Source organism: Sinocyclocheilus grahami, unplaced genomic scaffold (assembly GCF_001515645.1).
Source record: "Sinocyclocheilus grahami isolate Dianchi unplaced genomic scaffold, SAMN03320097.WGS_v1.1 scaffold535.1, whole genome shotgun sequence".
Lineage (NCBI taxonomy): Eukaryota > Metazoa > Chordata > Actinopteri > Cypriniformes > Cyprinidae > Sinocyclocheilus > Sinocyclocheilus grahami.
Genome location: NW_015505714.1, coordinates 1,266,999 through 1,281,002, shown reverse-complemented (window position 1 = coordinate 1,281,002; position 14,004 = coordinate 1,266,999). Strand labels below are relative to the sequence as shown.

Below are 14,004 nucleotides of genomic sequence, written 5' to 3'. Positions count from 1 at the left end.
TTCGGTTTTATTTTGGTTTTAGAAAATAAACGTGATTGCTCTCCTCACAAATGAACTCTTTCTTGTTTTTGTTTAATGCTCCCTGTGCCTTGCCCTGGACTTTAATGTCACTTCCTGACTCCCGTGGTGTTTGTAGTCAGTTTGTAGTCTGTTTGTTCATTGGTTCCCCTTGATTAGTCTCCCCAGGTGTGTCTTTTCTTGTTAAGCTTGTTAGCCCCCTGTGTGTATATATAGCCCTAGTTTTTCTTTAGTTCCTTGTGAGTTGTTGAATGTAATGGTTGTCTGTTTGTCAGTCATTCTGTTCTTTGTTCCCTTTGGTTTTTGCCTTATTGTTTGTTCTAGTTTTTCCATGAAATACCAGCACATAGATCCTTGCCTCTGCCTGTTTTCCGCAGCTTCTCCACAACGTTACAGTTTTTCACTGGCATGTCTCTTTGACTTGTGCATCTTTGAGCCTATAAGTAAAATACTTAAGTACTGTTAAAATCAGATACTCTAAGACTTTTACTCAAGTTGTTTTGGAATTGGTGACTTGTAACATGTAGAGGAGTAATTTTCACTGTAAGTTATCTGTACTTTTACTCAAGTATGGTTTTTAGGTACTCTTTACACCTCTGACAACAGTGCTGTCAACCTCAGTGCGGCTTATTTGCTGCTGTGCTGCTCTGCAGTGACAGGGATAAATGCACAATGCACTTGACTTAACCCGCTCTGATATGTCTTTCTTAGCATGATGATTTTATTCTTTCAGCCTGAGAGTAAAGCTTATTTAGCGCTGCTAAATATTATCCTTGACTGAGCAGGATACAAAAAACAAATACACACGCAGATACACTACCTGGCCTGCTGGATGGCCTCCACCCATTCGTCACAGTCTGACTCCTCCTCTGTCCGAAGTTCCAGAGGCTTCTGTCCATCATGCCCGAAGATGACGAGGAAATAATGCTGAAGAGATAGACAGACAGATACAAACTGAGAAGTTAGCAGAACTTCAAGCCTGTGTGTGTGCGCCGTTTAGGTGGTTTATGAGGACATACATTTGTATAATGACATGAATATGACATAGGTATTACAATGTGAAGGTGGTTTAAGAGGACACTTCCTGTGTCCCCGTAATTTAAAAGGCTTAAAAAACATACTAAATGGTGTTTTTTTTGTTTGTTTGTTTTTATCTAAAATGCAGAAAGTTTTATGTGAGGGGTAGGTTTAGGGGTAGGGTTGGTGTACGGGGTAGAAAATACAGTTTGTATAATATAAAAACCATTACGCAAATGAAGAGTCCCTGTAAACCACATATTCCAACAAGTGTGTGCATGTGTGTGTGTGTCATGAACCTACTTAACTTCAAACTGTCCTATTTTAAAGCATTACAGGCATTTTTTTGTTGTAAAATCTTTTTGATGCTAACTACTTCATGCTTAGCAAAATAGCTGCATAAAATGCATCAAAATTCACTTCACATCTTAACTTTCTCAACTGTATTCAACAATAAAAATCAAACAATGTTACCATCTTGACATAATCTGTTGAATCTATTTAATTACTTTTAATTATTACCTAATTTTATTTACTTTTTTATTTTATATACTTACTAAAAAATACTTTTTACCTGTTTCCCATATTTTCTTTGCAACCCTCTTACCATCTGTTTTTTGTCCAATTGAAAAAAAATATATAACATTCCTTAAAGGGATAGTTCACCCAAAAATGAAAATTTGATGTTTATCTGCTTACCCCCAGGGCAGCCAAAATGTAGGAGTAATGTTCGAGAGTAAAAAAAACATACACAGACCAAACCAAATTAAACCCTGCAGCTCGTGATGATACATTGAGGTCTTAACACACGAAACGATCGGTCTATGCAAGAAACTGAACAGTATTTATATAATTTTTTACTTCTGATCCACCGCAATGTCTGAACGCGTTCACAACATCCGGCACGTGACACGTGTATGTGCTCTGACATAGTAGACATAGATATTTATAAGTAGATTCCTCATTAGTGACTGTTTCTACGGGCCACTATACGTTCCAAAATGGCGGACGCATCAACGTATCTGGAGCGGTCGAATAGGGAATCTATACATATCAATGAAAGTAGATATATGTAGAAGCAATCTGTCGCGCGTACACGTCACTCATTATTTACACAGTGCAGAGAGATTGCAGACGTGCTCACTGGCACTGAGATTATATAAAGATATTTAGAAGTACAGGTCATCACAATGGAAGACAAATTTGATATATCATCAGACAACATGGAATTTTTTTTGCCCAACCGTATTTATTTGACGTAACGCGTCGGATGTTGTGAACGTGCTCAGTACAGTTAGACATTGCAGTGGATCAGAGGTTAAACAATTATATAAATACTGTTTAGTTTCTTGCACAGATCGATCGGTTCATATAGGGAATCTATACATATCAATGAAAGTAGATATATGTAGAAGCAATCTGTCGCGCGTACACGTCACTCATTATTTACACAGTGCAGAGAGATTGCAGACGTGCTCACTGGCACTGAGATTATCTAAAGATATTTAGAAGTACAGGTCATCACAATGGAAGACAAATTTGATATATCATCATGGAATTTTTTTTGCCCAACCGTATTTATTTGACGTAACGCGTCGGATGTTGTGAACGTGCTCAGTACAGTTGGACATTGCAGTGGATCAGAGGTTAAAAAATTATATAAATACTGTTTAGTTTCTTGCACAGATCGATCGGTTCATGTCTTTACACATCAATGTATCGTCACGAGCCGCAGGGTTTAATTTATTTTTGTCTGTGTATGTTTTTTTTACTCTCCAAGCCGTGGAGCCCATTGACTGCCATTATAAGACTGATAGACTGCAACGTTTTGAGTTAAACATCTTCGTTTGTGTTCTACTGAAGAAACAAAGTCACCTACATCTTGGATGCCCTGGGGGTAAGCAGATAAACATCAAATTATAATTTTTGGGTGAACTATCCCTTTAAAATTGTGACACTCATGACCACACACACAATGTGGATCCTTTTCTACAAAATGGAGAGAAATAATCATAATAAACCATTTTAATAATAATTTCATAATAAACCATCAAATAACCATTTGTTGAAAAAAACAATTCAGTTTTTAAGCGTTTTATAAGGCATTATTTTGTACCTTATTTGTCTAAAGCACCTAAAATCTAAAATATGAAGATTAGAAATGTTTTGTGATGACCTCCAGCCAAAAAAAATAATAAATAAATAATTTAATTAATTAATAAAAATAAAAAAACTACTATCACAAAGGCCTGCATTTAGATTAATACAGAGCTAATACTCTGTATTAAAAACTCATCGAAACATCAAGCTTATACTGCCAACACACAGATGCTGACAAGCTCTATAAAATAAAACAGTTACAGGGTTATGAAAGTCTGAGCATTGTGTGGCTTGAGGCCATCTGAAAGGCAAATAAACACATTCAGCCGCTTAACAGCAGGTGTGAGAGGAGTTGAATCAGCTATTGTCATAATGACCTGAGAGAAAATGCATGGTGTGAGCTGGTTAGAATGTATGCTTTTATAGTGATATTCATAAGCAGCTCCACAAAGTGTAGAGTGTCACATGCATTTCATTGTAAATGTATTGTTTTGTGTTGTTTCGCAGAGTTACAGTATAGTCAAATGGCAAGTAAGACCAGAATTAATAATATGGGGAAAAAAATAAGTTTAAGTATATAAAAAAAAATAAGGGGGAGCATAAAACAAAGATACAATGTAAAAAATAAATGAATAAAGTAATAAATGGAGAAAAAAACTGAATAGAATAAAAGTCTGAATTGCAAACTTTCTACTTGAAATGGCAAGTAAGACCAGAATTAATAATATGGGGAAAAAAATAAGTTTAAGTATATAAAAAAAATAAGGGGGAGCATAAAACAAAGATACAATGTAAAAAATAAATGAATAAAGTAATAAATGGAGAAAAAAACTGAATAGAATAAAAGTCTGAATTGCAAACTTTCTACTTGAAAAAAGTTCATTATAATATAATTTAGTCAGACAATCTAATTCAGGCAGTCCATGAGAGGACTGTAGAATTTGATATACGTATATACAGTACATATACGTACATACATCAATGAAAAGCAACTAGCTATTTTTTATATGTGGAATGAACTGGAATCCCTGCATAACCATAAAAACTGGTGCTGCTTCAAAGACATTATTAATTAAATATCAACTGCATCAAGGCAGCCAAACTTGAGCATTACTAACCACAGCCTGACATGTACTTATAAAAAAAAAAATTTAAAAAAATTGTGGCTTGGCCTTTTTCAAACAGTGACTGACACTGAGAGAAAGTAATCACACTCTAAATGCATGAAAGCTGCAATGGAAGACAAATTTGATATATCATCAGACAACATGGAATTTTTTTTGCCCAACCGTATTTATTTGACGTAACGCGTCGGATGTTGTGAACGTGCTCAGTACAGTTAGACATTGCAGTGGATCAGAGGTTAAACAATTATATAAATACTGTTTAGTTTCTTGCACAGATCGATCGGTTCATGTCTTTACACATCAATGTATCGTCACGAGCCGCAGGGTTTAATTTATTTTTGTCTGTGTATGTTTTTTTTACTCTCCAAGCCGTGGAGCCCATTGACTGCCATTATAAGACTGATAGACTGCAACGTTTTGAGTTAAACATCTTCGTTTGTGTTCTACTGAAGAAACAAAGTCACCTACATCTTGGATGCCCTGGGGGTAAGCAGATAAACATCAAATTATAATTTTTGGGTGAACTATCCCTTTAAAATTGTGACACTCATGACCACACACACAATGTGGATCCTTTTCTACAAAATGGAGAGAAATAATCATAATAAACCATTTTAATAATAATTTCATAATAAACCATCAAATAACCATTTGTTGAAAAAAACAATTCAGTTTTTAAGCGTTTTATAAGGCATTATTTTGTACCTTATTTGTCTAAAGCACCTAAAATCTAAAATATGAAGATTAGAAATGTTTTGTGATGACCTCCAGCCAAAAAAAAATAAAATAAATAATTTAATTAATTAATAAAAATAAAAAACTACTATCACAAAGGCCTGCATTTAGATTAATACAGAGCTAATACTCTGTATTAAAAACTCATCGAAACATCAAGCTTATACTGCCAACACACAGATGCTGACAAGCTCTATAAAATAAAACAGTTACAGGGTTATGAAAGTCTGAGCATTGTGTGGCTTGAGGCCATCTGAAAGGCAAATAAACACATTCAGCCGCTTAACAGCAGGTGTGAGAGGAGTTGAATCAGCTATTGTCATAATGACCTGAGAGAAAATGCATGGTGTGAGCTGGTTAGAATGTATGCTTTTATAGTGATATTCATAAGCAGCTCCACAAAGTGTAGAGTGTCACATGCATTTCATTGTAAATGTATTGTTTTGTGTTGTTTCGCAGAGTTACAGTATAGTCAAATGGCAAGTAAGACCAGAATTAATAATATGGGGAAAAAAATAAGTTTAAGTATATAAAAAAAATAAGGGGGAGCATAAAACAAAGATACAATGTAAAAAATAAATGAATAAAGTAATAAATGGAGAAAAAAACTGAATAGAATAAAAGTCTGAATTGCAAACTTTCTACTTGAAAAAAGTTCATTATAATATAATTTAGTCAGACAATCTAATTCAGGCAGTCCATGAGAGGACTGTAGAATTTGATATACGTATATACAGTACATATACGTACATACATCAATGAAAAGCAACTAGCTATTTTTTATATGTGGAATGAACTGGAATCCCTGCATAACCATAAAAACTGGTGCTGCTTCAAAGACATTATTAATTAAATATCAACTGCATCAAGGCAGCCAAACTTGAGCATTACTAACCACAGCCTGACATGTACTTATAAAAAAAAAAATTTAAAAAAATTGTGGCTTGGCCTTTTTCAAACAGTGACTGACACTGAGAGAAAGTAATCACACTCTAAATGCATGAAAGCTGATCATTTCCATCCCTTGGTGCCTGAATTAGCATACACTTAAAATCCAGTGGGAAATAAGTCTAAGATATATAAATAATTTTAACTAGTTTCTAATTTCATCATTACGCATATAAATGCAATCTGCTAATTCAAAGGTTGAGGGGTCAGAAAACAGAATATATTGCGTTTGTTTATATGACGTTTGCATTTATTTCACATCTGCAGCCGACACTAATGAAACGAGCTACTTCAGCTGGTCATGCAACAGTAAACACAGCGAGCTCTACTCGTTGCTCTTTGAGTCATCGCTGGCTTCGCGAGTAGGAGACAAAACACAGTGCAAACATTTGAGTCAGTTTGTGACAACCATGCACTGTATATGTCAGAGATAGAAAGAACTGTTTGCTTGTACAGATGTGCATTCAGTATATGTATGTGTACATATATAATCACAAAACTGCAGTTGAAGTCAAGTTCAAGGGATTAAGCGTTCAGTGTTTTCTAGCACAGACAGGCATGAGAGGCCTTATGTAACACTCCCCAGATCTATTTACAGTCTCTCAGGCTGACTGCCTCTCTAGACATCCACCTGCACTTCTCTCTGGACGTTTAAGTTGCATGTAAACAGAAGGATAAAATCAGCACTAGGCATTCTTACATACACAAAACCATCTCTACACTCTCAGAAAAAAGGTACAAAACTGTCACCGGGGTGTTACCCTTTCAAAAGATACAAATATGTACACTTTAGGTACTAATATGTACTTTTAAAGTACTAATATGTATCGTTTAGGGGAAAATAAGGTACTTTTCTATATAGTTTGTATGTATTATAGAAAAAAATACTATGGATGTCAATGGCTTCCTGCAAATGTTTGGTTACCAACATTCTTCATAATGTCTTCTTTTGTGTTGAACAGAAGAAAGAAACTCATACTGATTTGGAACAACATGAGAGTGAGTAAATGATGACAAAAAGCTAATTTATGGGTGGACTATCCAATATCCAAATGCACCTGCAGCATTTAGCAGATCTACTACAACCAGCCACTGTGGTGTCTGTTAAAAATGTCCGCAACACTTTACAATAAGGTCTTATTTGTCTATTTACAGCACCCAGAGGCTTTTTTCAAGCAACAAACTAAAGAGTATTGTGAGCAGACTTGGTGATAGGATGAGATAAAAACAAAGTCAAAACAAATACACAGACATCTGAGTTAATACTGAACACAATATTACATCTCTGCAATCATAAGCCCTGGAGTAATCTTTTAAATGGTCTATTGCAAGGCTCTAGTGTACACTGATATTTCCTGCGATAACAGGAAGCAAGTAATTTGCTCAAATTCGTAACACTTACTAAGGAAGATCAGATTTTGCACACAAACATCAAAAAAACATTCAAAAAGGAGATCAACTTCTATAAATGAAAAATGTCCTGACAGCACAAGATCATATAAAATCAACATATAATAATGAGTGCATTTACTGTACATGTATTGAAAAAACACTGAAAACTATAAAAAATATGCTAAATTTTAAAAACCAGACAAAGCAAGAAAACCACATCAGGCCTCAACAATAAAGATGGCCCACTGGCCACAGATTTTCAGGTCAGTTTCGGTCTTTCAGGCCATTGCCAATGAAAAATTTATATTCATTGATCATGTTAATTAACATTAAAAAGCAGTTTTTATCCTGCCTTTTTCTGTTTAAGAAATGAATACAGCAAAGATACAATTAACTGATCAAAAGTTACAGTAAAGACATATGTATATTGTTACAAAAGATTTCTACTAAAATCATAAAATAATAAATTCTGTTCTTTTGAATTTGAAAAACATATATCATGGTTTCCGCAAAAATATTAAGCAGCAGAGATGTTTTCAACATTGATAACAATAAAAAATTTAGTTTTAAATGACGAATGGAGCTCAGTTCCGGCAGACCACTGCATGACAGCCAGCATCAGCTATACAGGTGCGGGCGGTTGGCGGGTGGATAATTTATTTGAAGCTGTGGATTCGGATGACGTTTTAGCTCATCCGCGCATCACTAGTGCACGTGCTCAGCGTCATATCCAGAGGTTGGGTTTGGGAAATAGACGTATGAGTGCTGCCAGCATTGCTGCAGAGGTTGAAGGGGTGGGGAGTCAGCCTGTCAGTGCTCAGACCATACGCCGCACACTGCATCAAATTGGTCTGCATGTTGAAGGGGTGGGGGTCAGCCTGTCAGTGCTCAGACCATACGCCGCACACTGCATGAAATTGGTCTGCATGGCTGTCGTCCCAGAAGGTAGCCTCTTCTAAAGATGATGCACAAGAAAGCCCGCAAACGGTTTGCTGAAGACAAGCAGACAAGCAGACTAAGGACATGGATAACTGGAACCATTGTGGTCTGATGAGACCAAGATAAACTTATTTGGTTCAGATGGTGTCAAGCGTGTGTGGCGGCAACCTGGTGAGGAGTACAAAGACAAGTGTGTCTTGCCTACAGTCAAGCATGGTGGTGGGAGTGTCATGGTCTGGGGCTGCATGAGTGCTGCCGGCACTGGGGAGCTACAGTTCATTGAGGGAACCATGAATGCCAACATGTACTGTGACATACTGAAGTAGAGCATGATCCCCTCCCTTTGGAGACTGGGCCGCAGGGCAGTATTCCAACATGATAACGACCCCCAAACACACCTCCAAGATGACCACTGCCTTGCTAAAGAAGCTGAGGGTAAAGGTGATGGATTGGCCAAGCATGTCTCCAGACCTAAACCCTATTGAGCATCTCAAGGTCTCTAACATCCACCAGCTCCGTGATGTCATCATGGAGGAGTGGAAGAGGACTCCAGTGGCAATCTGTGAAGCTCTGGTGAACTCCATGCCCAAGAGGGTAAAGGCAGTGGCCACACAAAATATTGACACTTTGGGCCCAATTTTGACATTTTCACTTAGGGGTGTACTCACTTTTGTGGCCAGCGGTTTAGACATTAATGGCTGTGTGTTGAGTTATTTTGAGGGGACAGCAAATTTACACTGTTATACAAGCTGTACACTCTCTACTTTACATTGTAGCAAAGTGTAATTTCTTCAGTGTTGTCACATGAAAAGATATAATAAAATATGTACAAAAATGTGAGGGGTGTACTCACTTCTGTGAGATACTGTAAGTTCATCCGTACTCACACTTTCCTTAGTCTGTCGCACAGACATGCGCTTACCCTCCTCCATCCCCAGCTCCTCCTTAGGGCCGAGACACACTGCACAAGTTTAGCAATCCTATAAGACCATTGCAAATCACAATGTGCGACACGAATCTGATAAACTTGGGTACGACATGTATGCAGACTGTACAATGATGACAGCTATTGACTCGTAGGCTACGACACACGTTACTATAGAAGAATAAAATGTCATCAGCATGCGCTAGTGGTAAACAAAAAGAGCATGATGAAACACACTTTGGCAGTTGCAGTTTTTATGCGTGTTTTAAGCGGTGAAAGAGGAAGGGATAAGCACTTGAGGTAAGCAGTTTTATGTTTAAGCACTGTGTCGCTTGATTGATTTTTATGTCACATTTTTATTGGCTGGTCAGTAAACGTGGGTCGTAGCAGCAAACAATTGTGCGATGATCATACTGAATTTCTGCCAGTCAGAAAATTATTGTAGTCTATCTTTGGTCACAAGACCATAACAACTGTCGTCTTTGATCCTCTCTCACCAACAAATCAGCATATTAGAATGATTTCTGAAGGATCATGTGACTTAAGACTTGAGTAATGATGCTGAAAATTCAGCTTTGATGAATTCTTTAAAAAACATAAAAAATCTTACACTGATAGTGTACATTTTAAAAGAATAAGCCACAAGAATGCTGGTTTACATGCAGAGCAAAATCTGGTTACTCAGCTAAAAATCTACAGTATTTGTGTTGATCAGGTTTTGTCTAAACCATTTATGACCTTAAAAAGGGATATAGTTCAACTCACCCTCAAACTGTTCCAAAACTGTATGGGTTCATTTCTTCTGTTGAACACAAAAGAAGATATTCTGAAGAATGTGAATAACCAAACAGTTGAGAGTAGCTATTGACTTCCAGAGTATTTTTCCATACTATGGAAGTAAATGGTTACCAACTGTTTGGTTATCAACATTTAAAACTCATACAGGTTGGAAACAACTTGAAGGTGAGTGAGTAAAAGATGACAGAATTTTCATTTTTGGGTGAACAATCCATGTAACTGATAAAAGAATTAAGGGCGTTTTCGTGACCTAAATGTTGTCTGGTTATTAAACATAATCAGTGTAAGAAGGTGCATAAATGCAGTCATACATAAATTTAGATAACATTAACATTTTAAGTACATTTAAATTTTTAATGCCAAACCATAACTTTGCAAAACAGACTGATATACTATAGAGCCAAATATTCTCTTTAAACAAAACAAATAAAAATAGAGTGGAGAAGTAGTCCACACTGATGCTGACCTAGTAAACTAAATCATCAGCACTCTGCCCCTTTACACACATGAGCGCCTTTCAATGCGGGTGAGAATGGACCAGTGACCCCTCCACTCACAAGCAGTTATGTCCGTCTTTCCCCCTGGAATGGTCTAACTGAAATACTTCCTAACCTATTTCCTCACACAAGTCATACATTTGCGAAATGCTGAAGCCCTGTATTCACAAGGCCGTGCCCCAAAGCACTGAATTATCTGATGAGTGTCTATTCAGGGCTGAGCGCTTATATGGATGTGGTACACACAGAACGCTCATGTTTTGACTCACAGGAGGGCACTGAACTATGCTGCCGCATTAGTGCCGAAGGCCAACACAAACCAACAGGCCTGGTGAGCAGGGTAAAGGTTTGGTCCAACACCTCTAAATCGAGTCACCGAACCCTCCACCAATATACGAATTCATCACTCCATGTATCTGCAATAGTAATTTGCTCTGGAAATCTGCCAAGCCTACAGAAGGGAAAGCAGAGCGGGTGGATGAGAGAGACAGAACCTCTTGCATAACATTTCTTAACAAGTGTCAAGCATATTTTTAAACTGTCACTTCACCTAACAATTCCCGTTTCCATGACAACACAGTGCTCTGCACAAGAGCGATGCTCAATAATGCTTTTTGCACTGCATTCATTACTACCGCTTTATTTGTTCAGCGCCTTGCCGATCTTCATTTAAACTTCCTCGTCTATTAGGCTGACAGGAGATTGTTATAAATGCATTTGGCTTGCCTTTAGCAAATCATATTTGCCATGATCTCAGCACCATAAATGACGATAATGTTGAAAACAAATTTTTTTTTGTGCTGGTTTGATCTGGTTTAAACAATTTTTACCTGCCAGCCAGCTGGTCTTCCAGCCTGACAAGCACTCAAACCCACAATAAAACCAGAATAACTGAATAAACTGAGACTAATCGGGTCTATATTAAAAATAAAGTTTGTTTATTGGCATTTATAGTTCCATGAAGAACTTTTAACATCCATGGAACCTTTCCATTGGTTCTTTATAGTGGAAAAAAGATTCTTTAGATCGTTAAAATGTTCTCACACCAAGAAAATCATGGTTCTTTTAAGAAATGATCAGTGAAAGGTTCTTTGAGGAGCCAAAAATGGTTATTCTATGACATCACTGCAAACCATGCTTTTGGAACTTTTATTTTTAAAAGTGAATCTTCTATGGTTCCATAAAGAACCTTTAACATCCATGGAAACTTTCCATTCCACAAAAGTTTCTTTATAATGGAAAAAAAGGTTCTTTACATTTTTAAAATATTATTTCTTCTTTTAAGAACTGTTGACTGAAAGCTTCTTTGGGGAACCATTTATTCGTTCAGGGCCTTCATTGAAACTTCCTCGTTTATTACACTGGCAGAAAATTGTTAGGCTCGCTTTTAGCAAATCATATTTGGCGTGATCTCAGCACCGTAAATGACAATTATATGTTGAAAAATAAACAACCTAAGGGGATTTTTGTTGGTATGATCTGGTTTAAACACTTTTAGCATGTCAACCAAGTTGGTTTTCCATTCTGACAAGCACTCAAACCCACTATAAAACCAGCAAAACAGCAGATTAATCTTAACTGGGCTGGGAGGAAGGAAGAAGGGATAGAGTTGTCAGCTTTGCTGTTGGTTTTTCAGGAAAAGTGTTGATGTTCAACGTCTGGATGAAATAGTTGACGCTTTCTGCTTTCACTCCTGCTGGGTGCTTACTGATACTGTTTACAATCATGCGGTTTAGCTGTGCTCTATGTCTGTAGTTATCTTTGCAGCTACAGCCAGATATAAAGCAGTCAACAACAAAGCAATATTCGCTGCTGTCATAATACATCTTTGTGGTATGTTTGTGACAGGCGGATGCCAGTAAAAGAAATGGAGCAGGTCTTCCCTTTTCTCAGGATGACAGTGCACTATTTTTCAAGATTTCAATCAAGTTTTATGGAATCTATTGTAATATCCTGCCTCAATTATTTCTTGACATGCATGTAATATTTAACATGGAAAATAAAGTGGCCTGTCAATAAAATTTGCTTTGGATTCTGGAGTTTTGAAGAAATTACTTAAGGCTGGAATACACTACATAACTTTTGCCCAGATTTTTGTCCTGATTTTCAGTCTGGATAAGTCAGCGCTATAGCTTCCGAAAGTCAGAGTCAGTCTGCATATTTTAGGCAGTTGGAGTTGAGACAGAAAACCGCACAGGGTACAGATTTTCTAGCTTCAGACCACGATTCTATCCTGTCTACTGATATCAAACGTTTTATATTTTGAGCTATTTTAAATCAATTATTGCTTCCATTTGCCACGTGTTTCCTAGCAATGAGCTGCATGCTGGCAAACTAATGCGAAGCTCAACTTTGTTTGGATTGAGATGTGAATTTTTTGAAAGCGTTGTTCACTCTGATACCATACTATACAGTAAGTGTAACGCATATTAACAGACTAAAATTAGTGTTTCAATAAGCAAGACACTTTTCTCCAAGTACTGTTTTTTTAGTTAAAAATGTCTGATATTAAATTATATATATTTTAAAAAATTAAAAGAACTTAACATTCTAGGTGCAAATTTTGCTATTGAGCAAACATGAAGTGTGGTTTCTATAACTGCTGAGCATGGAGCAGTTAATGGAAAACCCAGAGTGTGGCTGGAGTGGAGTTATTAGAGAACACTTTCAGCAAGAGGAGATATTGCTGTCACTCCACTTCACTCATACACTCTGCAGAAAAACACCTTAGGCTGGTTTAAGCTGTTATTTTTGGCAGGATTTTGGCAGTAGGAGCATCAAGCTCCCAGACCCTGTCTCTGATCTGTGCCTCCACATGTGGAGTTACACCACACAAGGATCAGATGGAACTAATTCAGTTTAGTGTTCTCCTGCTGATCACATTATCAACACAGACTTTGGAAATATCTGGTAGTCTGAACATGTGGACCAGTGGTGAAGCCATAAAATCCTCAAGTGAGTGAAACAGGTGAACTAGGGTTGATGTCTATTCTGTGCAATCTTTCAATTTTATCTTTAAAATTAAGAATGGTTCCCCTCTAGCTTATATAAAACATGTTTTGCTCATCCTTCAAAGCCTTGCATACAATTGCACAATTAACAATGCTATAATTAACTGCAAAAGATAATCAAATGTAAAAGCTAGGCTTTTTATTGCATACATGAAAATTATTTCAAACATTAACGTTCAGTGATTGGTCAATTGTTCTGTGGTATAATATTTTTTATTTGTAAAAATGGCTGCTAAATTAATTAATTAATTAATTAATTAATTTTAAAAATAGTTTAAAATTATATACTATATATATATATATGCATTCACACACACCCATATATATATATATATATATATATATATATATATATATATATATATACACACAGTGGTGTGAAAAAAGGTTTTTGCCCCCTTCCTGTTTTTTTTTTATTTTTTGCGTATTTGTCACACTTAAAAGATTCAGATCATCAAACAAATTTTAATATTACACAAAGATAATGCAAGTAAATA

General features: G+C 36.5%; 1 protein-coding gene across 1 annotated transcript in view; it reads right to left on the bottom strand.

Annotated features, from left to right (window-relative positions):
• Positions 1-14,004, bottom strand: part of LOC107555492 (ras-specific guanine nucleotide-releasing factor 2) — a 100,744-nt gene that overhangs the window by 66,492 nt on the left and 20,248 nt on the right. Inside the window, exon 2 of the mRNA XM_016238314.1 lies at positions 839-945. Coding sequence (XP_016093800.1) covers positions 839-945 — 107 coding nt within the window. The remainder of the gene's footprint in view (positions 1-838; positions 946-14,004) is intronic.